General features: G+C 43.9%; 3 protein-coding genes across 4 annotated transcripts in view; all 3 read right to left on the bottom strand.

The window, feature by feature from the left end:
• Nucleotides 1-9: 9 nt before the first annotated feature.
• On the bottom strand, nucleotides 10-13,912 carry LOC129820924 (A-kinase anchor protein 17A-like). The gene is made up of 9 exons (XM_055878046.1): nucleotides 13,783-13,912; nucleotides 13,186-13,294; nucleotides 12,946-13,055; nucleotides 10,363-10,492; nucleotides 9,993-10,196; nucleotides 9,652-9,876; nucleotides 4,301-4,446; nucleotides 2,075-2,315; nucleotides 10-1,970 (listed from the first exon to the last, which is right to left on the bottom strand). The coding sequence occupies exons 2-9, from the start codon at nucleotides 13,273-13,275 to the stop codon at nucleotides 981-983; spliced, it is 2,136 nt and encodes a 711-aa protein (XP_055734021.1). The 5' UTR covers nucleotides 13,276-13,294; nucleotides 13,783-13,912; the 3' UTR covers nucleotides 10-980.
• Nucleotides 13,913-15,140: 1,228 nt separating this feature from the next.
• On the bottom strand, nucleotides 15,141-18,851 carry LOC129820927 (ankyrin repeat domain-containing protein SOWAHC-like). Its single transcript, XM_055878049.1, has 3 exons — nucleotides 17,705-18,851; nucleotides 17,182-17,568; nucleotides 15,141-17,081 (listed from the first exon to the last, which is right to left on the bottom strand). Exons 1-3 carry the CDS (start codon nucleotides 18,500-18,502, stop codon nucleotides 16,599-16,601), a joined length of 1,668 nt encoding a protein of 555 aa, XP_055734024.1. The 5' UTR covers nucleotides 18,503-18,851; the 3' UTR covers nucleotides 15,141-16,598.
• A 2,440-nt stretch (nucleotides 18,852-21,291) lies between these two features.
• The window catches only part of LOC129820928 (E3 ubiquitin-protein ligase SH3RF3-like), a 96,751-nt gene continuing 91,083 nt past the window's right edge, over nucleotides 21,292-26,959 (bottom strand). For both annotated transcript variants that reach the window (XM_055878054.1, XM_055878053.1), the window contains exon 9: nucleotides 21,292-26,736. In XM_055878054.1, coding sequence (XP_055734029.1) covers nucleotides 26,568-26,736 — 169 coding nt within the window. In that variant the 3' untranslated portion in view covers nucleotides 21,292-26,567. The remainder of the gene's footprint in view (nucleotides 26,737-26,959) is intronic.

Consider the following 26,959-nt stretch of genomic DNA (forward strand, 5'->3'; position numbering starts at 1 on the left):
TAAATCACATCTTTTCTGTCCTTTCTTTATTTCAACAAATAAAATGACAGTGTGTTGAGGACATGCAAGCCACCCATCAGAACAGAGAAACATGAGCATATACAGCAGATTGACGACACCCTGAACCTTTATACAACGTTACCCACTCACACACTCATCAATAAGGCAAATGAAATGTACACAGACAGGCAGGCTCCTGGCTTGAACTAGCAGGAACACCATTCAACAAATGAACATGGTGACACCAGGCGTCAGTCTGGGGTGGGTGCTTTAAACCAGAGTCACCTAAAATTCTCTCTCACCAGAACACTGCAGACATCTTTAAATCTCACAGAACCACTTTATGTTCTAGTGACATCAAGTTAGAACTGAAACTACTGTCTAGTCTGGTGGTTAGACGTGAAACTCGGAAACGTGTGTCTGGTTAAGCTGTTGGACATATTTTAGTCTGATTGTCTTTGGCTTCGTTCTCTTTTTCCTGGGGTAAAACACTTGATTTAGACTACAGCTGTCTATCTATCTATCTACTGCACTAGACTGTGTGGTGTCTGGCCATAGGACTACAGACCCCTGCGGAAGTGCTCTAATATTGAACTACAGTTCCCAGAAACCCAGTAATATTGTTCTTCTGAAACACTACAGGCCATTCACTGTGACCCTAAAAAGTTTAAGTATTTTTTCTATCTTTCCTCAAAGGAGACACATACTAACCAAGTGATCAAACTACAGCACATATGGCATCTACACTACATGTGTCAAACAGAACATAATAGCAGTGTAGCATTCTGTAACCTACAGATGAACGAAGAGCATTGGTGGAGGGAGAGAAAGAGAGGTGTGTATGTGGAGACTGTAAGAAGCCTGATATGGTCCAGAGACAGTGGGCAGCAGCATATGGAACCAGATCCCCTGACCGTGCATTACTAAAACTAGGCCCAGGCATAGGGTCCTCTTCTGTCTCCTCTGGCTGTGTTGACCGTTTAGTGTCGTCTGGAATAACTACTACTACGCCTCCTGGAGTCCCTGTCTCTATCGCTGCTCCTGTCTCCACTCCTCTCCTTCTCCCTGCTCCTGTCTTTCTCCCTGCTCCTCTCTCTACTCCTAGAGCTGCTGCTACTAGATCTGCGCCTGCTGTCTCTATGTCGACTATGTCTATGTGTCCTCCTCCCTCTGCTGTGGCTCCTCCCACTAGAGCTTCTGCTCCAATCACGGCTGGTGCTCCTGCTGCCCCGTCCATGGTGACTGCGTCTCTTGTGGATACAACTTCCACTCCTCCTGCTATAGCTGCTCCTCTTCTTAGAACTACCACTTCTCCTCCGTCTGCTATCACTTCTCCTTCTCCTCTGACTACCACTCCTCTTTCTACTAGAGCTTCTTCTTCTCCTGCTACCGCTGCGTCTCTGGCTGTACCACCTCCTGCCCCGGCTGTGGGACCGACTCCTCTCCCTCACCTCTCTGCTTCTCAACCCATAACCTCTTCTCTCCTCCATGCCTCCTTCCCTGTCCTCTCTGCCCCCTCGCCTCTCCTCCCATTCTCCTCGCCTCTCCTCCCTCTCTACTATCTGTTTCTCAGTGACGTGTGATTGTACGGTAGCTCTGGGGCTCTCCTCTCCCCTTGGTCTAACCACGTTCACCCCCAGGGCCCTGGCCGTCTTCCCCAGGTCGGAGCTGTCTCCCCTGGGCATGGTCAGGGCAGAGGGCTGGGTGGTGGAGGTCTGGTTCTCTCCCTCTCCTCCAGCCTTCTTCAGCAGGTTACCAACCAGTCTCTCCCTCAGCTCTCTCTCTCTGCGCTGCAGATCCAAGGCACGCCCCTTCTCTAACTCCACACGTCTCAGCTCCGCCTCCTGCTCCCGCCTGCAGGCCTCCATCTGCTTCTGCCGGGCTAACTCCTCCTTTTGCCTGGCTAACTCCTCCTTCTCTTGCTCCTCTCTTTCCGCTCTCTCTTTCTCCTGCTGCTGCTGTTTCAGAAACTGAGGGAAGGGAGAGAGAAATTATTAAGTGGTTCCTATCAGCATGTTTCCGTATTGAATGTTCAATGGCGCCATGTATCAAGTGTCTGTAGTAGTGTGTGTACCTTGGCCCTGCTCAGTAGTTCAGCGATAAGGCGTATAGACTCCAGTTTCCTCTGAGCCAACAACAGCCTTCTCTCCTCCGTCGTGATCTTCAACTGCAACTTCTTCTGCTCCACCTCCTGCCTCCTCTTCACCTTCTTTATGTTCCTCTTCTCCTCCCTCTCTCTCAGCTTCTGCTCTCGTTTCCGTATCCTCTCTGCTTTCCTCTGCACCTTTTCCTCCTCCTCCGCCTCTTTGTGTTTCCTACAACCACAGCAGAAGCATGGTACATCATCTAGTCTAATACATAGTTCTGCTACTGTCAACCAATACAAGCCCCAGTAGCCTAGTTCCTACCAGTGGAGGCTCCTCAGAGGAGGAAGGGCAGGACCAATTCTCCTCAGTGAATTTCATAAAAATAAAAACACTTAAAGTTATCCTTTTTGGATAAACCTATACTAAATATATTCACGGCACCAAATAATTGATTAAAACACAATGTTTTGAAATGAAGATCTACAGTAGCCTCAACAGCACTATGTAGGGTAGCATCATGGTGTAGCTGGAAGACAGCTAGTTTCTGTAGTCCTCTGGGTTCAATGACTTCAATACAAAAATTAGGAGGCTGGTGGATCTCACCCCCTTCCATAGACTTACACAGTAATTATGACAACTTCTGGATGACGTCATCCAACATATCAGAGCTCTTGCAGCATGTTGTCCACCCAATCAAAGGATCAAATAATGAATCTAGTACTGAAAGCATAAGCTGCAGCTAGCTAGCACTGCAGTGCAAACAATGTGGGGAATAGTTTACTGAAAGACAGTAGTTGAAAGTACTTAAATCTTAAAAATTGAAGAAGCAAAAGAGAGAGAGAGAGAGCAAGCTATATTTCATTTCCCCCCCACTTTCACTTAGCTAGCAAATGCAGCTTGCTAATTTAGCCTATTCAAACACCCAGCTCAAACAGAGAGGGATGCTATGTTACCTAGCTGGCTCTGGCTATCCAACACTGGAACTCTTCCAAGTCAGGGTAAGCGTTTGGTTTAAATAATTTATTGCCACCGGGGCCTGCCGGTGTAACTGCTAAACTGCTTGCTAACTGTACACTGTACTGCATGATTGCAAAGGGTTAACTAACACGTTAGTTCTAGTAGCTATGTTAACTTCACGTTAGCTAATATGGTGAGAATAATGTAATGTAGGCTGTGTGTAGTGGTTAACGGTTATGATATGAAGGTTTGGCTTGGAAAGGTTTTCTCGCCTGATCACAGACAGCTGATGTGTTGTGTACAGAAGTCCACAAGCGAAAGGAAAAGGTGAGAGGAGAGCGTGTAGATGTGAATTATCCAATGATCGAAAGGATCATGCTGTTTGTGTGTGGCTGCTATGAAAGTGAACTGTGTTTGCGTGTGATCAGGGGTGTATTCATTCTGCCGATTCTGTTGAAAGACTTTTCTTAAACTGATGCAAATTTGTTTATTTTTGACAAATTATGGTATGTTTATCCCCACTTCGTTCTATTTGCAACTGTTGGACCAATGATTACACCCTAGATCAGCAAGATGCAGGCAAGATTGTGCAAGGCAGTATTGAATGTGTCAATGTCTTACCTTGATTAGTTACATTTCTCTCGACCTACATTGTAAACTTTCACTCCCAGGCTGGGTTGTAGCAACCTCATGAGAATCATGTAGAGTATCATGTAGTAGCCTAAACCTATCGATGTTACATTGAGCTGGGTGTATGGAATATGAATGACAGTCATCCAATATGCTGTAATAGAAATAAGGCCATGCTCCAAAAAAAAAGAACCGTCCTCCCTCATCTTCAATGGCACCGACCGCCACTGGTTCCTTCCACCTTCTGTTCGCAGATCTGAAGGACTGGATGGGTAACCACAATATGGTGGAAGCTCCCCTCTACACACTTGAAGACTAGGTCATTTACTTTTAAAGGTCATTTATGGTTGAGCTGACACAGTGTTTACCACGAAAGTAATCCCTGCAAACGTCGAGCTAATGCCTTTGAAAGACGCTTTGTCGGTTGTATATTGACCTGTGCTATTGCACGGTTCGGACTGAATCCCGGCCTAAGAGCCATCACCATGACTAAGATCACGGTAGAGACACGTAAGAAGCAAGGAGTAGGAAAACGGTAGGGCCAGTAAAGAGGAAAGGATTAGATAGACAGGGGTCAGTGTTTTCAGACCAAGCACATGAATTAATCTCCTCTTTTCTCAGTATACCTCTCCTCCTCCTTGCGTTCCTCCTCCTCCTTCTCTCTGCGTTTCTGCTCCTCCCTCTGTCTCTCCAGCTCCTGTATTCTCAGTCGTTCCTGCTGGCGTCTCTTCAGAGTCACGTCACTCAGGTGCTTACTGGTGTCAAAGGTCACCTGACAGACAGATAGAAAAAAATACAGTGAGTCACCTGATTAGAGTTGGGGTAGGACTGCAGGGTGCACTAGTGACACTCAGGTCACCTGACAAAGACAGACAGACATGCTACTCTCCTGTCACCCCCCCACCCACCCCACATCTCCTCATCTCCTCCCCTCATTCTCTTAATTTGGGTTGAGAGGCTTTGACCCCCGTGGATTAGACACTCAGATCTCTCTCCTCATTTCTCCCTCTGCCCCGCCCTCTTTCTCTCCATCCTCTTCATTAAGGCAGTACGGCTTAGTTTTGGATTAGGGACCAGGTCCCTGGTTTATAATACGGCCCTGACTTTCATTTCACTAAAAGGCCTTAAACCTGTTGCCCTACACAAGCCTTTCTGTATTGACTCTAACCCTCCCTTCTCATTAACTAACACACAACAGGACAATCCCCTCAACCGTAACCGACATCCAACCCAGATCTAACCCAGCCTTACCGCCTCTCTCTTCTATTGATGTTTCATCCCTCTTAGTGTGGTTATATACACTGAGTGTACAAAACATTAAGAACACCTGCTCTTTACATGACAGACTGACCAGGTGAAAACTATGATCCCATATTGATGTGACCTGTTAAATTCACTTCAATCAGTGTAGATGAAGGGGGGGAGACAGGTTAAATAACTATTTTTAAGCCTTGAGACAATTGAGACATGGATTGTGGATGTGTTACATTCAGAGGGTGAATTCGCAAGACAACATATTTAAGTGCCTTTGAACGAGGTAAGGTAGTAGGTGCCAGGCACACCAGTTTGTGTCTAAATCTACAAATCTGCTGGGTTTTTCACGCTCAACAGTTTCTCGTGTGTATCAAGAATGGTCCACCACCCAACTTGCCAACTGTGAGAAGCATTGGAGTCAACATAGGCCAGCATCCCTATGGAATGCTTCGACACCTTGTAGCCCATGCCCTGAAGAATTGAGGCTGTTCTGAGGGAAAAAGGGGGGGTGCAATTCAATATTAGGAAGGTGTTCTTAATGTTTTGGACACTGTATGTTTTTGTATGTTTATTTATTTTCATTTCACCTTTATTTAACCAGGTAGGCCAGTTGAGAACAAGTTCTCATTTACAACTGCGACCTGGCCAAGATAAAGCAAAGCAGTGCAACAAAAACAACAACACAGAGTTACACATGGGAAAACAAACGTACAGTCAATAACACAATAGAATAATAAATGTAGAGTGTGTGCAAATGTAGTAAGATTAGGAAGGTAAGGTAATAAATAGGCCATAGAGGCAAAATAATTACAATTTAGCATTAACAGAGTGATAGATGTGCAGATGATGATGTGCAAGTAGAGATACTGAGGTGCAAAAGAGCAAAACATTTTTTAAATAAGTAACAATATGGGGATGAGGTAGTTGGGTGTGCCATTTACAGATGGGCTGTGTACAGGTACAGTGATTGGTAAGCTCCTCTGACAGCTGATGCTTAAAGTTAGAGAGGGAGATAAAAGTCTCCAGCTTCAGTGATTTTTGCAATTCGTTCCAGTCATTGGCAGCAGAGAACTGAAAGGAAAGGCGGCCAAAGCAGGTGTTGGCTTTGGGGATGACCAGTGAAATATACCTGCTGGAGCGCGTGCTATGGATGGGTGCTGCTATGGTGACCAGTGAGCTGAGATAAGGCGGGGCTTTACCTAGCAAAGACTTATAGATGACCTGGAGCCAGTGGGTTTGGCGACAAATATGTAGCGAGGGCCAGCCAACGAGAGCATACAGGTCACAGTGGTGGGTAGTACATGGGGCTTTGGAGACAAAACGGATGGCACTGTGATAGACTACATCCAATTTGCTGAGTAGAGTGTTGGAGGCTATTTTGTAAATTACATCCCCGAAGTCAAGAATTGGCAGGATAGTCCGTTTTACAAGGGTATGTTTGGCAGCATGAGTGAAGGAGGCTTTATTGCGAAATAGGAAGCCGATTCTATATTTCATTTTGGATTGGAGATGCTTAATGTGAGTCTGGAAGGAGAGTTTACAATCTAACCAAACACCTAGGTATTTGTAGTTGTCCACATATTCTAAGTCAGAAACGTTCAGAGTAGTGATGCAAGTCGGGCGGGCGGGTGTGGGCAGCAATCGGTTGAAAAGCATGCATTTAGTTTTACTAGCATTTAAAATCAGTTGGAGGCCACGGAAGGAGTGTTGTATGGCATTGTAGCTCGTTTGGAGGTTTGTTAACATATAGTGTCCAAAGAAGGGCAAGATGTATACAGAATGGTGTCGTCTGCGTAGTGGTAGATCAGAGAGTCATCAGCAGCCAGAGCGCCATCATTGATATATACAGAGAAAAGAGTCAGCCCAAGAATTGAACCCTGTGGCACCCCCATAGAGACTGCCAAAGGTCCGGACAACAGGCCCTCCGATTTGACACACTGAACTCTGTCTGAGAAGTAGTTGGTGAACCAGGCGAGGCAGTCGTTTGAGAAACCAAGGCTAGAGTCTGCCGATAAGAATGCAGTGATTGACAGAGTCAAAAGCCTTGGCCAGGTCAATGAAGACAGCTGCACAGTACTGTCTTTTATCGATGGCGGTTATGATATCATTTAGGACCTTGAGCGTGGCTGAGGTGCACCCATGACCAGCTCGGAAAACAGATTGCATAGTGGAGAAGGTACGGTGGGATTCGAAATGGTCGGTGATCGGTTTGTTAACTTGGCCTTCGAAGATTTTAGAACGGCAGGGCAGGATGGATATAGGTCTATAACAGCTTGGGTCTAGAGTGTTTCCCCCGTTGAAGAGGGGGATGACCGCAGCAGCTTTCCAATCTTTGGGGGATCTCAGACGATATGAAAGAGAGGTTGAACAGCATAGTAATAGGGGTTGCAGATAATTTCGGAAGATAATTTTTAGAAAGAGAGGATCCAGATTGTCTAGCCCGGCTGATTTGCAGGTATCCAGATTTTGCAGCTCTTTCAGAACATCAGCGATCTGGATTTGGATGACGGAGAAGCGGGAGGGACTTGGGCAAGTTTCTGCGGGGGGTGCAGAGCTGTTGGCCGGGGTAGGGGTAGCCAGGTGGAAAGCATGGCCAGCCGTAGAAAAATGCTTATTGAAATGATTGATTATCGTAGATTTATCGGTGGTGACGGTGTTTCCTAGCCTCAGTGCAGTGGGCAGCTGGGAGGAGGTGCTCTTATTCTCCATGGACTTTAGTGCTCCAAAACTTTTGGGAATTAGTGCTACAGGATGCACATTTCTGTTTGAAAAAGCTAGCCTTAGCTTTCCTAACTGACTGTGTATATTGGTTCCTGACTTTCCTGAAAAGTTGCATACCGCAGGGGCTATTAGATGCTAATGCGGTACGCCACAGGATGGGGTGAACCAATGACTATATCTGTTCTTAGTTCTACATTTCTTGAATGGGGCATGCTTATTTAAGATGGTGAGGAAAGCACTTTTAAAGAGCAATCAGGCATACTCTACTGAAGGGATGAGGTCATTATCCTTCCAGGATACCCGGGCCAGGTTGATTTGAAAGGCCTGCTCGCTGAAGTGTTTTTGGGGAGCGTTTGACAGTGATGAGGGGTGGTCGTTTGACCGCAAACCCATTACAGACGCAGGCAATGAGGCAGTGATCGCTGAGATCCTGGTTGAAGACAGCAGAGGTGTAGTTAGAGGGCAAGTTGGTCAGGATGAGGGTGCCCGCGTTACGGATTTAGGGTTGTACCTGGTAGGTTCCTTGATAATTTGTGTGAGATTGAGGGCATCTAGCTTAGATTGTAGGACGGCCGGGGTGTTAAGCATATCCCAGTTTAGGTCACCTAACAGTACGAACTCTAACGATAGATGGGGGGCAATCAATTCACATATGGTGTCCAGTGCACATCTGGGGGCTGAGGAGGGTCTATAACAAGCGGCAACAGTGAGAGACTTATTTCTGGGAAGGTGGATTTTTTAAAGAAGAAGTTTGAATTGTTTGGGCACAGACCTGGATAGTATGACAAAACTCTGCAGGCTAACTCTGCCCCCTTTGGCAGTTCTATCTTGTCAGAAAATGGTGTAGTTGGGGATGGAAATTTCAGAATTTTTGGTGGCCTTCCTAAGCCAGGATTCAGACACGGCTAGGACATCAGGGTAGGCGGAGTGTGCTAAAGCAGTGAATAAAACAAACTTAGGGAGGAGGCTTCTGATGTTAACTTCTCTAGAGTAGGGGGCAGCATTCAGAATTTTGGATGAAAAGCATGCCCAAATTAAACTGCCTGCTACTCGGGCCCAGACGATATGAAATGCATATAACTGGATTTGGATAGAAAACACTCTAAAGTTTCCAAAACTGTCAAAATAGTGTCTGTGAGTATAACAGAACTGATTTGGCAGGCGAAAACCTTAGAAAAATCCATTCAGGAAGTAGTTTGTCTAGATGTCAACAGTCTTTAGAAATTGTTTCAGGCTTGTATTCTGAAAAATGAGGAAGTAAGAGCAGTTTGAATGAGTGGACCCTAAAGTGTCACAGAGCTTTTTCATGCGCGCGACCGAGAGAGTGCCTTTCTTGTTTACCTTTTATATTGACAACGTTATTGTCCGGTTGAAATATTATCGATTATTTAGGCTAAAAACAACCTGAGGTTTGAATCTAAACATCGTTTGACATGTTTCTATGAACTTTACGGATACAATTTGGATTTTTTGTCTGCCTGTTTTGAATGCGTTTGAGCCTGTGGATTACTGAAGAAAACGAACGAACGAAACTGAGGTTTTTGGATATAAAGAGACTTTATCGAACAAAAGGAACATTTATTGAGTAAATGAATGTCTGCTGAGTGCAACCATATGAAGATCATCAAAGGTAAGGGGTTCATTTTATCTCTATTTCTGACTTGTGTAACTCTTCTACTTGGCTGGTTACTGTTTGTAATGATTTGTCTGCTGGGCTCTGTTCTCAAATAATCGTAAGGTATGCTTTCGCCGTAAAGCATTATTTTTTTTAGATTTTTTTATATCTGACACCGTGGTTGGATTCACAAGAAGTTAATCTTTAAACCTATGTAAAATATGTTTTGTTTTCTGAATTTTTATAATGAGTATTTCTGTATTTGAATTTGGCACCCTGCAGTTTCACTGGCTGTTGAAGAGGTGGGACGCTACCGTCTCACATACCCTAGAGAAGTTAACATGCATGAAAATATCTATAGCATGGATAGTGTGTGTAGTTCAGTACCTTGATGTTGCAGGCCACAGCCTTGCCGTCCTCTCCTTTGTACATGAGCTTCATGCCTCTCAGTGTGTCCATGGCCTTGGCGAAGCCATCGTACTCCTGGTACTGGACGTACGCCTCAAAGTTAAGATGGCCGCCGAAGGTGAAGGTGTTGAAGTTCTTATCAAGAGTCTCCTCTCTGTACGGGTCCAGCATGGGGATGTCCACGTGACGCACCGGACCAAAACCCTGGGAGGAGATAGGGGGTGTGTATGTTAGGGTTAGTGGGGATGTGTGTGTTAGGGTGATTGATTGATCGATGATGGATTGAGTGATTGCTAGGTATATGGTGCGTCCCTCTGTACCTGGAAGACAGCCTGCAGGGCGGTCTCGGAGGGCCGGTCGGGGGGTCCGTCAGGCAGGATAAACCAGCGACAGGGCAGGCCCTCCAGGTGGATGGTGTCTGGCCTCTCCCCTGGAACAGTATCGTTCATGTCCTTGGCGTCACGGAAGAATGAGTCCCAATCATACCGTGTCGGGAAGTCCATCTTATTCTCTACCGCACGCACCTAGACATCCCACAGAGAAATGATTCATTATTATCAGTCGATTGGGAGAAAGAGAGTTCTGTTTTGCAAGAACCTGGGGAAGGCTGTCCATGACCAAAAATACAGACTGTTACACTTTACATTTCCCCCGTACATTTTCAAGCCTACACAACATTATCTCCGCTACCTTGAGTATGTCAGTGAAGCCGCTGAGTTTGATGCTCTTCCCGTCCAGTTTGGCCAGCAGGATCTTCACCACCCCTCTGTTCTCCACTTCGCCCTCAAAACGGATGAAGTCCATGGTGCTCTTAGAGATCCTGCGGAGAGACAGAGGTGGGATGTTTACCTCTCCATACAATACATATATCAGTACCAGAAAATATTGATACCAGGCAACCCATTGGCCGTATTATCAGTATTGTCATGGTTTAATGTTGGTTATTGTAGAGTTATTAGCTTGGTTATAGCTATAGCAACACACATAGAAAACATGTGACCTATGACTACTAGTATGAATATGTTCCTCTAGATAGGGGCAATTCCAGTGACGCTGAGACTCAAATGTTTCACTTTAAAATGTACAGTACCAGTCAACCTACTCATTCCAGGAGTTTTCTGTATTTTTACTATTTTCTACATTGTAGAATAATAGTGAAGATATCAAAACTATGAAATAACACATATGAAATCATGTAGTAACCCCAAAAAGTGTTAAACAAATCAAAACAGATTTTATATTTGATATTCTTCAAAGTAACCACCCTTTGGCTTGATGACAGCTTTGCACACTCTTGGCATTCTCTCAACCAGCTCCATAGGTAGTCACCTGGAATGCAATTCAATTAACAGGTGGGTCTTGTTAAAAGTTCATTTGTGGGATTTCTTTCCTTCTTAACGAGTTTGAGCCAAGCAGTTGTGTTGTGACAAGGTAGAGGAGGCATACAGAAGACAGCCCTATTTTGTAAGAGACCAATTCCATATTACGGCAAGAACAGCTCAAATAAGGAAAGAGAAACAACAGTCCATCATTACTTTAAGACAATAAGGTCAGTCAATACGGAAAATGTCAAATACTTTGAAAGTTTCTTAAAGTGCAGTCGCAAAAGCCATCAAGCGCTATGATGAAACTGGCTCTCATGAGGACCGCCACAGGAAAGGAAGACCAAGAGTTACCTCTGCTGCAGAGGATAAGTTCATTAGAGTTACCAGTCTCAGAAATTGCAGCCAAAATAAATGCTTCACAGAGTTCAAGTAACAGATACATCTCAACATCAACTGTTCAGAGAATGCGTGAATCAGGCCTTCATGGTTAAATTGCTGCGAAGAAACCACTACTAAAGGACACCAATAAGAAGAGACTTGCTTGGGCCAAGAAACACGAGCAATGGACATTAGACCAGTGGAAATCTGTCCTTTGGTCTGAGAAGTCCAAATTTGCGATTTTTGATTCCAACCCGCCATGTCTTTGTGAGACGCAGAGTTGGTGAACAGATTATCTCTGCATGTGTGTTTCCCACTGTGAAGCATGGAAGATGAGGTGTGATGGTGCTTTGCTGGTGACTGTCAAATCAAATCAAATGTATTTATATAGCCCTTCTTACATCAGCTGATATCTGAAAGTGCTGTACAGAAACCCAGCCTAAAACCCCAAACAGCAAGCAATGCAGGTGTAGAAGCACGGTGGCTAGGAAAAACTCCCTAGAAAGGCCAAAACCTAGGAAGAAACCTAGAGAGGAACCAGGCTATGAGGGGTGGCCAGTCCTCTTCTGGCTGTGCCGGGTGGAGATTATAACAGAACATGGCCAAGATGTTCAAATGTTTATAAATGACCAGCATGGTCAAATAATAATAATCACAGTAGTTGTCGAGGGTGCAACAAGTCAGCAGAGTAAATGTAAGTTGGCTTTTCATAGCCAATCATTGAGAGTATCTCTACCGCTCCTGCTGTCTCTAGAGAGTTGAAAACAGCAGGTCTCACAGACTGTCTGTGATTTATTTATAATTCAAAGCACACTTAACCAGCATGGCTACCATAACATTCTGCAGCGATACGCCATCCCATCGGGTTTGGGCTTAGTGGGACTATCATATTTTTTTCAACAGGACAATGGCCCAACACACCTACAGGCTGTGTAAGGGCTATTTGACAAAGAAGGAGAGTAATGGAGTGCTGCATCAGATGACAAGGCCTCCACAATCACCCGACCTCAACCCAATTGAGATGGTTTGGGATGAGTTGGACCGTGGAGCGAAGGAAAAGCAGCCAACAAGTGCTCAGCATATGTGGGAACTCCTTCAAGACTATTGGAAGACATTCCAGGTGAAGCTGGTTGAGAGAATGCCAAGAGTGTGCAAAGCTGTCAAAGGCAAAGGGTGGTTACTTTGAAGAATCTCAAATATACAATATATTTTATTTCTTTAACAGTTTTTTGGTAACTACATGATTCCATATGTGTTATTTCATAGTTTTGATGTCTTCACTATTATTCTACAATGTAGAAAATAGTAAAAGTTAATTTGAAGAACTGTTTGATAACAGAATGATGGCACAAACTGTCATTCTGTTACCAAACTTTGCATCTTTACTGTTCTTCAAGTAAATGTGTTTTTGTAAAATTTTCATTGGAAATTGTTAAAAGTCATATTTGTGCATAGAGTTGTATGGTTTCTTTTGCAATCATTGGTTTATGTTTGACATACATTTTAAAGTGAAAAAGCAGAGTGTCAGCATGACTGCTAACGTGGAATTGCCCATAGGGCCCATGCCTACCTGAGGGCAGAGAACTGTTCAGGAGCTACCATTGCCTTCAACCTCTCCATCACCTCCCAGTTAGAGATGCTCTTGCCAGGCAGCTTCAGCTGGGGCAGTGCCACACTCACCTGAAAGAGAAATCATACAATACATATCACAATACATGCTCACCTGGAAGTCAAATACATTAAGTTGGAGATGCTCATTTAACTACTTTAGGTCCAAGTGTATGTGGCAGTGTGCATGTGTATCACTCACAGTCATCTTGGCGATGGGTTTCAGGAACAGGTTGTACTCCTGACACAGACACACCGCCTCAGTGGTGTCATGGACGATGGTGGTCATCATGACACCTGACTACAGAAAGCTGGGGGATGAAGAGAAAGAGGGGGGTGAGAGAGAGGAGATAGTCAATGGGATCAGTGTGGAAAATGTGTATATGTGCTACCATCACTGGATACCTGGCTGGCCAGCCAACTAACTATAATTCATACAGAAACTGCCAATTAATGTATTTATTTTGCTAGCTACTGTAACGTTAGCTAATAGTATTTCCTTTTAAACATTAGCCATGATCTTGGCATCTTTTATCAAGTCACTAGAAAGCAGACATCACTGTGACACATTTGCTAGTAAACTAGCTAAATATCCGATATGTAGCGAGTAAGCACTGAAACTAAAAAACAAAGATAGCTAGCCGACTGGCTGCTAACGTTACGACTAAGTGGTTTCAGATAGCTAGCACAGCAGTTATAGTAACGTTAGCTGGCTAACGGTAACCAATGCGGCCGCAGCACTTTTATCCTCAAAACAAACACTGTAATAATTTACAGTTAGATACGTATATACACCAACCTGTTTCACCAGCAGCTAAATATATGTACTTTATGTTGTTTATATGTGTTAAAACTAGAATATGTTCACAATACGTCAGTTAACTGCAGCTTTCTCCACAACAAATGAAGCTACTGGCGGAAACTTTAGAGTTGGCTGAACTTTGAACTTACCATAGACATACGAAATGCTTTTAATGTAGAATTAAACATTTATCGCCACCTTGCGACGATTCCGGGAAGCGCATTTGCACATACCGTAATGATTTACTAACGAAATTAAGAAATATTTCGATTGAATATGTTACATATGACATTTCTTCATCTTTTTTTTAAATACAAAATCGTGCACGGATAAATTGCAAATTGTCAACAACAAAAAATGGTATCAAAGTATCCACTAGAGAGCAGCAAACGTCATGACAAATATATAATATTGGCAAATACACTTTTCCTTTTGTCTTTCTAAGATTTCTGCAAATGGAAACCTACGGCTGGAGTATGCATGAGAGTAGGGGGAGTAGAGTGAGCACCGAAATGGAGTGAAGTACAGTGAGCAGCACCCCGCTCTCTCTTTCCTCTCTCATCCTTCTCATTGATTCAGCGGTGCTATAGAGAGCTAGAGCCCCGGGCAGTAAAGTTGGCACAGTTTCCCTGAAAAGATGTGGAGGAATTTACATAATAGGCATTATTCCCCTCAGTGTGTATGTAGGTCAGACAGGCAGCCATGAGGCCCTGGCAGCACTCACCCTGTTCTGCTCTGCTGTGCACCCTGCTCTGTCATCATCACAGATAAACTGAACTTCAGTCATTTTTTTTACAAGAAGAGAAATTGGTAAACTTCTTTGCGCGGGCAACTCAGTACTAAACTCCCTTCAGTACAGATTAGGGACAGCGCTTGACTTGGGCACCTCAAATGTTCTACTGCTTGAGCTCCTGTTCCTCTTATAGAATATTAGCTCAAAAGTATTGTGGAGCTCTTACACCTAAATATAAACAGTACCAACACACAAAATGAGTACCGTTACCTATTTCAAGTCAAGCACCGATTAGGGATGAGAGGAGAAATGAGGGAGGAGAGGAAAGAGGAGAGACACATCATAAACACAACAGGTGCTGACTGGGAGTTGACTGTGAACAGTAACAGGTGAATAGCAGCTCCATCAAACAGCCTGTACACCTGCAGAGTAATGAATACTAGATTAACCTCAACTGTCTATAGCCAATCAAAGAGCATCAATAATTCAACCACACCACAGCGGACCTATCATTACGTTTCAGCATTAGTCTCATATAGACATTCAATATCTATAGCAATACCTCTGTGTAAAGTAATTGTATACTTCTGCTTTGACTACAAAAACACACAGGCGTCAGATGTGTGAAAACAGTTATTGCTTTATTTCCCCAATAAGATTCAAAGTGAAAAGAAGGGGCACTATGAAAGGAATCTGGGAAGAGAGGAGAAACATTCAAGTGTATAATACATATACAATGGCTCAAAACTGGAGTGGAATCAGACAATATCAGACAGACAGACAGAGAGACCAAGAAAACACAGAGACAGACACAGACAGACAGGCAGTGCACAGCATCTTTGCATTCATCCAACATTAGGAAAAGTGACATCAGGTGCCCAGCAGTCAGACTGCTAGAGTCTAGCAACAGGCTGGTATGTACAATATGCAGTATTTATCTATAGTATACAAGGACAATGACGACATCTAAACTGCAACATATGAGTGAGGAACTTCAGCCCAACACTATGATGATCATGCTGGAGAATTTGAGGGTATGTCCAAAAACATTGGAAATATTAACAGTCATTTATTGTGAGAAAATATAGGTAAAAATATTCAGGGACATTTGTTCCACAGAATGAAAACATGTATTTATTCTATGGTAAATTCATGAACAAGTAAAAAACCTGATTGAATGAATGACTGTTTGTAGAGCAGGGTCTGTGGAATGGGCCATAGATCTACAGTATGTCCTACTCATTGGCTACAGTTCTTCCTATATGGATTTGATCTGCTGTAGAAAACCAAGTGATTACTTTTTTTCTTTTTACATGGGGACTCCTTTTTCCCCCATCTCAATTCTAGGAGTTCTGACCCTTTCTTTTTCTATTCCTGACCATTTCAGGAATAGACCATTCACAGTCTAGCGAATGTAACTTAAAATGTGCAGAGTTTTTCTAACTTTACTGCAGGTAAAACATCTACACAACCCATAGGTTATAGACTCACTTATTTCATTCTGGTTAAACCTTCAAAGTGACAAGTGCAGTTACATCGAGATTTGTGTTGAAGGTGTTCAGTGGTTATTTTGACTTGTCTTTATAATAATTTTAGAAGTTAAATAATTATGTTAAATATATAAAATAATTATGTAGAGGTAATTACTGTAAGCAGCACCTTAAATCCCCACAGGATTCAGATCTATTGAGAGAACATTTTTCTTACAGCAAAATGATCCCAGATCTATTTCCCAGTAATCTCTCGTGGACAGATTACATAAACATAAATGCTACGAGCATCTGACCAAATTACGCAATATTTTAGTTCTGGGATTCATTTCCCAGTGACTAGTAAACGGTGCCAAATCTAAAGTTTAAAGTAGGCCTACAGTTCCCAGACCCAGGTTAAACCTACACCTGGATGGAAAAGCATGCTCATGCTCATGTTTTTTAGTCCAGGACTAAATGTAATATGTGTTGGGTGGAAACTGGGCCGTTAGTACTAGATCCCATGTCATAATGGTATCATAATCAGTAGGCTGGTTATTAGGGCCGCCTTTGATCTGTTAATGTATGTGCGATTCCAACACTGCAGTGACTTATCCAAACAGATTGGAAATTGGTCTGCCTTTGAGGGGGCTGGTTGGGCTGGTCTCCCCCCTTTCTCCCTCCTCCACTCCCTCCCCCGTCCCTCTGAAGGAGGTGCTGTGGATGATCTGGGTCTTATGGCGTCCTCGGTGGAGCCGTGCGTTGATCCGACTCAGAGACGACTTCCTCTGAACAGCCTTGCTCCTTCCTGCCCCCCCTCCCCCCACCTCTCCCCCATCCCCTGATCCGTTCAGCAGCCTCAGTGGGTTCAGGTTGGACTGGAGAACTCTGGGTAATCTCCACCGCCCCCCTTGTGCCCCGCTGTCTGCGTTCTCCGTGTCTGATTCTCCTCCTCCTACAGGGCTGGTCCCACCCCCTGGCTCCAGGGCTGCAGTAGAGGAGGCTCCAGGGGGAAGGTACTGGCCAGCTCTCCTCCCACTGTAGTCTCTGGCCTCTGGGTCTACAGACCACTGGTCTACCAGCACATGCACCACCTGATAATCACAGCACAGAAAACTTGATTTAAACCACCTAACAAGCACGCCACAGAAAACAATATCAGTGGACAGGGCAGGGCAGGAGGACAGCACCTACCTGTGTGTGTCCATGCATAGCGGCCAGGTGAAGGGGAGTGTACCCAGCACTAGAGCGTACATTAACATCCACAGGGACATTGTTCTGCTTGGCATGCTCCAGTAGGTGTGTCAACAGCTCCTCGTTGCCCTGCTTGGCAGCCCAATGGAGGCAGGAGAAGCCCGTCACAAAGTCCCTCTTGGTCAGCAGGCTGGGGTCCAGTATGAGCAGCGGATACAGACTGTCCCACTGGCCGTCCGAGGCACACAGCATCCACTCGTGCTCCAGGGGGTCCAGGGCCACTGAGACACAGTCCCCGTCTGCAGACGAAAGCAGAGAGGTGGAGTCACCGTCGCTCCTGACAGAGTCTCTGAGACGAGAGCTGCGGTTGATCAGAGACCGACGTACCTGGAGACAGGCAAAGACAGAAAGGAACATTTAGTAGGCTACATCTCAGAAATGGCAGCCTAAACAACCTTAGACCAGAACCAGTGTGGAAAATCTGTAAATACAATAGAATAAAATAAAAGTGTGAGTAGTCTACCTGTGGGGAGCTGCTCATCATCAGCTCTATGAAGTTCCTGCGGCTGCTCTTGGGGGTGTTCCAGTCTCCATCCAGTCCCTCCCACCCACCGTCCTCTGACAGAGCGCTGGTCAGCAGAGCCCTCTGGGAGCCCCGGGAGGTCCTCCTACTTCCCCTCACCTGCACCTGGCCAGCCAACACACTTGAGTCTGTCCCCAGTGCTGGAGCTGACTCTCTCCTCCTCCTGTCTCTTAGCTTCACCTCTCCACCTGAGAAGGTATCATCACTAACTTCTCTAAGCTTCACCTCTGTGACTCCACCTGAGGTAACATCACTAACTTTACCTTCCTCTAGGCAGCATGGATGATGAAGATTACCGTTGGATTCCATGTCATTATCAAGCCAATATAGCTCGTCGGGTGCATTTGAGTCTTTTTCAGGTGAATCACATTTATCACTAGAATGTCCGTTTCCATCTCGGGTGACATTGCTGCTCCCACCCCGTTCTCCAGATTCAGATAGTGGGCGGTCCCTACCACACACTCCGTTGCCGTTACACTCTCCATCGTTGCCAGGGTCTGTGTGCTTCACGGAGCTTGTGCTGTTTTCCTTCAAACACACGAATTTCACTCCATCCTCCAGTTTTATGAAAGCAACGCTGTCAATGTGACGGTTCAACCTTTCATTGAACAGTGTTTTCTTTGACGCATCACTTTTCCACACTGATTCAAAATGATCAATCAGGTCCATATGTCTGACCAACCCTCCTCTCTCCGTTAGGAACTCCAGGACGGCTTGTTCTGTGCATTCGGTCGCCATTTAGAATAAATTGTGGAAATAGCCAACACAATAATAACGATTTAAAATGTTTCTTTCCCACGTTGCATCGTTTCATCCGTGCATCACTGACATGTCTCTGAAGTACGGCGATAACAGCATATTCATTATCACCATCATCCTAATCCCTACTCTCCGATTCTCTCCTCCAAGAGACAAACCGTGTGTGACAGACAGGGGTCGCAGTAGCATCAAAACAGCATCCCCTCCCATAGCAACGTAATTAGAGATCAGTGAAACTGGCATTCTTGTATGGCCATTTTGGATCCAAAATTCTGTTTGAAATTAACAGGGGTTCCATCCATGACAGAGCCACCATGGTAACAGTGGAAGGTTTTCATGTGGATGATACCATTGTGTTTAAAGAAGGGGTTACCAATAATTCATGTAAATGCAATATTATCTACACTCATACAAACCGCTGCTGTTCACAAAGAAAGTGAAAAATTCCCGAAATAAGATCCTCAAAGTTCCTTGAAGAACCTTGGGGTTCTTGACACCGAAAAATGCCCCAAAAGGTTCTTCCAAGAACAGTCCTAGCTTGCTTGCTTGCTATTATGAAAATCGAATTCTTGCTTGCGCCGTGCCTAAGAACACCCCTTAGCCGTGAGATATTGGCCATATATCACAAACCCCCGAGGAGCCTTATTGCTATTATAAACTGGTTGCCAACGTAATTAGAGCAGTAAAACGAAATATTTTGTCATACCCGTGGTGGTTTGATATACCATGGCTTTCAGCCAATCAGAATTCAGGGCTCAAACCACCCAGTTTATAAAGGGAAATGCACGCTTTGGAATGCCATTCAAGGCTATCTGAAAGGAGTATTCAACAATGCATGGTACAAGTTAAAATAGGATAAACACTATTGCTGCATTGGGCGCAGATGACTAAACTGCTCCCTTATTTGTGTGTGTCTATGTCTACAGGTATACTGACGAGGAGGCACACAAATGTATGTACAATTGGTATTGGTTTGCTGCATAATGTTATGCAGATCACATGTATCATCTACAGTTATTGTAATGGTTTCTCTAAAACCTTGGAGGACTCTTCAATGAAGATCCCAAAGGACTCTACATTATGGACAGGGTATGTGTATGAAAACCGTTGTCAAAAGTGACTCGTTTTTTTGACCACATAAACCAAGGTATGAATACTGTCATGTGTACGTTTTGTTAATCATCTGTATAATTATATTTTTTGTACTCACAAACTTCATCCTCCCTACACCTCTGATGAATATAACAGGAAACCTGTTCGATCACCATGCACTGCAAAATTATTCTGGCTATGGATAGCATACAGAGGACATCAACACATTAACATCAACATGCAAGGTGATGTAACCATTGGATTTGGGGCTCTGCTGGGAGATTACCTCATATTTGGTTTTAAAATGTTGCTTTGCCATTAAAATCATAATAAACACGGACAACTAAAATATTGTGTTATTGTTATGCTGATTAATAATAATAATAATCATCAGATATTTTTCTACGTTTCCTCTGCTGTTTCCTGGTGTGCATTCAGCAGGATACAATGTGTTGGTTTCATTTCTTTTCTATTAATTTGGCATTTCTGTTGGCATTTCTATCTGCAACGTTTGGCAAAGGAACGTGGCCCTGGCCATTGTCCTCATGGAAATATTTGTGGTTGCAGTGTAGTACTGAGACACTAGAGGGCGCGAAATAACTGCTTTAAACTATAGAGAGAAACTTCCATGCACTATGATACATTTCTCGTTCAAAAGTATTTCTCATCCTCATTATATAATTTATATATTAAATAACGACCTATAGAACACTCAGAATAACAACAAAGAAAACTAGATATTTTCATAAATCTCTGAAGAATTCATGCTTTATTCTTTTCAGCTATGTTTCTGTAGACTATTTAAAGGGTGTTTACTGGCCTACTGAGATGATCTATGATCTTCAGTGTTCTCTTCATGAAGCTCTATGTCCTTCTCACCTTCTCCTGACACCCTGCTGTGCTGCCTGGCTGACTGCCACACACACAGGTCTGGAATGTGGCCAGTTGATGCTGTGGAATCTGCATAAATACAGTATCTGCAGCAGCTGAGCTGTGTGTGTTTGTTTGTATATAGAGCTTTTAGGCTTGGTGGGGGACTGAACGAGGTCAAACCTATCTTGTGCCAGACCAGGGGTGTTTGTGTGTGTGTGTTTGTTTGTATATAGAGGTTTTAGGCTTGGTGGGGGACTGAACGAGGTCAAACCTATCTTGTGCCGGACCAGGGGTGTTTGTGTGTGTGTGGAAACAGTGGATGAAGCATGTGCGTGGGTAGTGGGTTGGAGTGGGAGGTGGGCTGGGTTGTCCGTGTTGAGGAGGATGGGATATCTGGGTTGGGGTGACTTTCACTGTATCCTGAATAGGAACACACCAACACAGAACCTGGCATGCTGAAGTGCTGTTGGCATCAGAGAAGTGTTGACTAGAATGGTGATCAGTGTCCTTACAGTCCAGTTTCCTAAACACACACACACACCTCTGTACCCTGTGATGATACACACACACACACACACACACACACACACCTCTCCACCTATATAGCATGTGTGTCAGCCAGGCCTTCGCTTCACTCTAAATGCAAATAGGTGTGAGGTGATTATTCCTGACAGCCTTGCTGTCACCTACCTCCACTGGGACAGAGAGAGGGAGGAAATAAGAGGAGAGGGAAGTGATGGATAGGAGGGAGGGGAGGCAGTAGTGAGATAGCATGTTTGTCAACAGGCACGAGGCGAGACAGGTTGTATTAAAACAAAGGCATTTATTGCAAAAATGCACTTGACATGAAAAACCAACCAAACCACGAGGTCATCATTACGAGACAATGTTTAATGATCACATGATCACATGGTAGAACGCTGGTCACCAGCGGAGGGCAACTCTGGCACCCACGAAATATAAATAATCTGGACAATATACAGTATCAGTCAAAAGTTTGGACACAGCTACTCATTCAAGGATTTTTCTTTATTTTTACTATTTTCTACATTGTAGAATAATAGTGAAGACATCAATACTATGAAATAACACAAATGGAATCATGTAGTATGTAGATTTGATTTGATTAGTAACTTTTTTTTTTAACAAACGTAAATATATGATATATTTCCCATTCTTAAAAGTAGCCACTCTTTGCCTTGATGACAGCTTTGCACACTCATAGCATTCTCTCAACCAGAATCATGAGGTAGTCACCTGGAATGCATTTCAATTAACAGGTGTGCCTTGTTAAAAGTTAATTTGTGGAAATGTTTTCCTTCTTAATGCGTTGTGTTGTGACAAGGTAGGGGTGGTATACAGAAAATAGCCCAATTTGGTAAAATACCAAGTCTATATTATGGCAAGAACAGCTCAAATAAGCAAAGAGAAACAATAGTCTATCAATACTTTTAAGACATGAAGGTCAGTCAAATTGGAAACATTTCAAGACCTTTGAAAGTTTCTTCAAGTGTAGTCTCAAAAACCGTCAAGCGCTATGTTGAAACTGTCTCTCATGAGGACCGCCACAGGAAAGGAAGACCCAAAGTTACCTCTGCTGCAAAGGATAAGTTCATTAGAGTTACCAGCCTCAGAAATTGCAGCCCAAATAAATGCTTCACAGAATTCAAGTAACAGACAAATCTCAACATCAACTGTTCAGAGGAGACTGCTGATCTCCACATGTGTGGTTCCCACCGTGAAGCATGGAGGAGGAGGTGTGATGGGGGTGCTTTGTTGGTGACACTGTTGGTGATTTATTTAGAATTGAAGGGACACTCAACAAGCATGTCTACCACAGCATTCTGCAGCGATACGCCATCCCATCTTTTTTGTGCTTAGTGGGACTATCATTTGTTTTTCAACAGGAAAATGACCCAAAACACACTTCTAGGCTGTGTAAGGGCTATTTGACCAAGAAGGAGAGTGATGGAGTGCTGCATCAGATGACCTTGGCTCCACAATCACCCGACCTCAACCCAATTGAGATGGTTTGGGACGAGATGGACCGCAGAGTGAAGGAAAACCAGCCAACAAGTGCTCAGCATATGTGGGAATTCCTTCAAGACTGTTGGAAAAGCATTCCAGGTGAAGCTGGTTGAGAGAATGCCAAGAGTATGCAAAGCTGTCATCAAGGCAAAGGGTAGCTACTCTGAAGAATGTAAATTATAAAATATATTTTGGTTACTACATGATTCCATGTGTTATTTCATAGTTTTGATGTCTTCACTATTATTCTACAATGTAGAAAATAGTACAAATAAAGAAAAACCCTTGAATGAGTAGGTGTGTCCAAACTTTTGACTGGTACTGTATAAATATATATATATATATATTCTTTATTTTCTGTTGCAGTATTGTAACACTTCTCTTGTAACACTTCTCTCATAGTTAGACAGCATTAGATTCAGCATGAGAAGTCAGTGGTACAGTACTCACACCAGACAATCTGTAAAGTCTTGTCAGTGATACAGTACTCACACCAGACAATCTGTAAAGTCTTGTCAGTGATACAGTACTCACACCAGACAATCTGTAAAGTCTTGTCAGTGGTACCGCACTCACACCAGACAATCTGTAAAGTCTTGTCAGACAAACCAGAAAGACAGTTGACCTGAACACACTGACTCATGGGAACACCGAGGAGCAGGAATAGCAAGATGGGCGATGTGTGGTGATTGAATCATGTGGAAGTGCTGCATCTCCAACAAGGAGGTGATTTAGCTCCACAGACAAATAGTAGAAACAGACAAACAGGCTGGCATTTTGGGTTCAGTAGAAACAGGGTTACAGCTGGTTCATCTGGGGCTAAGGGTTGCTTCTGGACCGGGTTTCACTCTATTCTCTCTCTCTGAGGAGGAGGAGGGGAGAGACTGGGACCCATCCAGTCCTTTCACGTCACAGTGTGTGTGTTGGTGTGTATGTGTGTGTGTATCAGGGCTTGATGGAAAGGCTCTAATCTCATCTGAATCTCTGGGTGTTTAAAGTCATCTGTCTGTCACCCAACTCAGGGATTACCCAGACTCCCCTGCTGCTGCTACTCGAATCAGAACCAGATGGTCTCACACACACAAGGGTGTGCTTTGTGCTGAGACGGAGTGTGCTGTCTGTCTATTGTAGATCTAGTCTCATCTGTGCTGTAGCCAACTTGTTCTGGCCTTCCTAACTGTGTGCTTCTGTTTCACTATGTCTTCCTGACCTGTAGACTTATCTGCTTTACTCTTCTAAACCAGTTGATCCTACTTCTGTTGTTGAACAGTTGTTTTGTGCTGAGTCAATGAGACAGTAGTTGTGTGCATAGATAGGAGTGGACCACTGTTGTGTGCTTAACCAATGAGAGAGGAATACTGCTGTGTGCTTAGCCAATAAAAAAGGACCACCATTGTGTGCTTAGCCAATGAAAGAGGAGTACTGTTGTGTGCTTCGCCAGTGAAATAGGAGGTTTGATGTAGCTTGCCAGACGTGAGGTATGTTTAAGACCATTTGAGACCATTGGTGTGCTTTCTGTCCCGTTGTTGAGCTGCCACATGGCTGGTATTAACCACTGCTGGTCACACACACACACACACACACACACACACACACACACACACACACACACACACACACACACACACACACACACACACACACACACACACACAGACACACACAGACACACACAGACCAGAAGGAACAAGTATCAGGTAAGCCAGGGTCTTTAGGTGCTTCTGTAACCAGTCTGGCCTGTCTCTAGCCATACCACACATTCATTTGGACACTCATGTTTAGAGCATATACACACTGAAGCAGTAGAAAAATACTATGCACCGCCTGATGATGTCAACATCATAAGTCATTGATGAGGTTGATGAAGGACCCCTCCCATAGCTGTCCTGGGAGTGCCTGCGTGGATAAAGGCCCCTGCTCCTATGAGGCTGGTTGGAGCTGGGGTGGCGGTGTATGTTGTGTTTTGTGTGTGTGGGTATTACTATCTTTGTGGGTACCGGAAATCCTCACAAGGATAGTAAAAAAAAGGAAAATGATCCCCCATGGGGACATTTCCCAGGTCCTTACGAGGACATAGGCTATTTTAGGCGTAGAGGTTAGGTTTAGGGTTAGGGTTACAATTAGGGTTAGAATTAGAGTTAGGGGTTAAGGTTAGGGTAGGGTTAGGTTTAGTGTTAGGGTTAGGGAAAATAGGTTTAAGGAAAGTAGGATTTTGAATTGAAATCACATTTAGGTCCCCACAAGGATAGTAAAACATACAGTTGATGTCAGAAGTTTACATACACCTCAGCCAAATACATTTAAACTCAGTTTTTCACAATCCCTGACTTTTAATCCTAGTAAAAATTCCCAGTCTTAGGTCAGTTAGGATCACCACTTTATATTAAGAATGTGAAATGTCAGAATAATAGTAGAGAGAATGATTTATTTCAGCTTTTATTTCTTTCATCACATTCCCAGTGGGTCAGAAGTTTACATACACTCAATTAGTATTTGGTAGCATTGCCTTTAAATCGTTTAACTTGGGTCAAACGTTTCAGGTAGCCTTCCTCAAGCTTCCCAAAATAACTTGGGTGCATTTTGTCCCATTCCTCCTGACAGAGCTGGTGTAACTGAGTCAGGTTTGTAGGCCTCCTTGCTTGCACACGCTTTATCCGTTCTGCCCACAAATTTTCTATTGGATTGAGGTCAGGGCTTTGTGATGGCCACTACAATACCTTGACTTTGTTGTCCTTAAGCCATTTTGCCACAACTTTGGAAGTATGCCATTTCGATGACCCATTTGCGACCAAGCTTTAACTTCCTGACTGATGTCTTGAGATTTTGCTTCAATATATCCACATACTTTTCCTACCTCATGATGCCATCTATTTTGTGAAGTGCACCAGTCCCTCCTGCAGCAAAGCATCCTCACAACATGATGCTGCCACCACCGTGCTTCACGGTTGGGATGGTGTTCTTCTGCTTGCAAGCATCCCCCTTTTTCCTCCAAACATAACAATGGGCATTATGGCCAAACAGTTCTATTTGTGTTTCATCAGACCAGAGGACATTTCTCCAAAAAGTATGATCTTTGTCCCCATGTACAGTTGCAAACGGTAGTCTGGCTTTTTTATGGAGGTTTTGGAGCAGTGGCTTCTTCCTTGCTGTGTGGCCTTTCAGGTTATGTTGATATAGGACTCGTTTTACTGTGGATATAGATACTTTTGTACCTGTTTCCTCCAGCATCTTCACAAGGTCCTTTGCTGTTGCTCTGGGATTGATTTGCACTTTTCGCACCAAAGTGTGTTCATCTCTAGGAGACAGAACGCGTCTCCTTCCTGAGTGGTATGACGGCTGTGTCGTCTCATGGTGTTTATACTTGCATACTATTGTTTGTACAGATGAACGTGGTACCTTCAGGCATTTGGAAATTGCGCCCAAGGATGAACCAGACTTGTGGAGGTCTACAATTTTTTTCTGAGGTCTTGGCTGATTTCTGTTGATTTTCCCATGATATCAAGCAAAGAGGCACTGAGTTTGAAGGTAGGCCTTGAAATACATCCACAGGTACACCTCCAATTGACTCAAATGATGTCAGTTAGCCTATCAGAAGCTTCTAACGCCATGACATCATTTTATGGAATTTTCCAAGCTGTTTAAAGGCAAAGTCAACTTAGTGTATGTAAACTTCTGACCCACTGGTATTGTGATACAGTGAATTATAAGTTAAATAATCTGTCTGTAAACAATTGTTGGAAAAATGACATGTGTTATTCACAAAGTAGATGTTCTAACCGACTTGCCAAAACTATAGTTTGTTAACAAGAAATTTGTGGAGTGGTTCAAAAACAAGTTTTAATGACTCTAACCTAAGTGTATGTAAACTTCCGACTTCAACTGTATGCTCTGTGTGTGTGTGTGTGTGTGTGTGTGTGTGTGTGTGTGTGTGTGTGTGTGTGTGTGTGTGTGTGTGTGTGTGTGTGTGTGTGTGTGTGTGTGTGTGTGTGTGTGTGTGTGTGTGTGTGTGTGTGTGTGTGTGTGTGTGTGTGTGTGTGTGTAGCGATCCTCTTCAGAAGATTTCTACGAAGCTGCCGGGGAAGAGCCCAGTGCGTCCAGTCCTCTGCAGAGTGCCTTTGTACCAGCCATCTTCTCTCTTCTTATGAACAAACACCACGTCTCCCTCTCTCAGCTCGATCTCTGCCTCGCTCTGAGGGGGGTAGGGCACAACCACACGATACCTAGGGAGGGAGAGTTATGAATAATGATGCACTGTAACTCATATTAAGACACACACACACACATGCACACACACAGTAAGTATTGATATATGCAGCTACTCAGGTCAACATCATTCAGCAGTCTTGTACATAAACGGCTCACACAGATTTATAAGTGCTTGACACTTTGGAGTAGTGTGTCTGGAGCAGTGTGTGTGTGTGTGTGTGTGTGTGTGTGTGTGTG

This window comes from Salvelinus fontinalis, chromosome 23 (genome assembly GCF_029448725.1).
Source record: "Salvelinus fontinalis isolate EN_2023a chromosome 23, ASM2944872v1, whole genome shotgun sequence".
Lineage (NCBI taxonomy): Eukaryota > Metazoa > Chordata > Actinopteri > Salmoniformes > Salmonidae > Salvelinus > Salvelinus fontinalis.

Bases quoted from the DNA above. Each gene is read 5' to 3' on its own strand.
- LOC129820924 (XM_055878046.1), bottom strand. From the start codon at position 13,275: ATGATGACCACCATCGTCCATGACACCACTGAGGCGGTGTGTCTGTGT. The intron at 13,056-13,185 runs GTGAGTGATACA...TTTCTCTTTCAG, and splicing joins AACCCATCGCCAAGATGACT to GTGAGTGTGGCACTGCCCCA. The intron at 9,877-9,992 runs GTACAGAGGGAC...ATCTCCTCCCAG, and splicing joins CCCTGCAGGCTGTCTTCCAG to GGTTTTGGTCCGGTGCGTCA.
- LOC129820927 (XM_055878049.1), bottom strand. From the start codon at position 18,502: ATGGCGACCGAATGCACAGAACAAGCCGTCCTGGAGTTCCTAACGGAG. The intron at 17,569-17,704 runs GTAGACTACTCA...GCCTGTCTCCAG, and splicing joins TGATGAGCAGCTCCCCACAG to GTACGTCGGTCTCTGATCAA. The intron at 17,082-17,181 runs GTAGGTGCTGTC...TGTGATTATCAG, and splicing joins CTATGCATGGACACACACAG to GTGGTGCATGTGCTGGTAGA.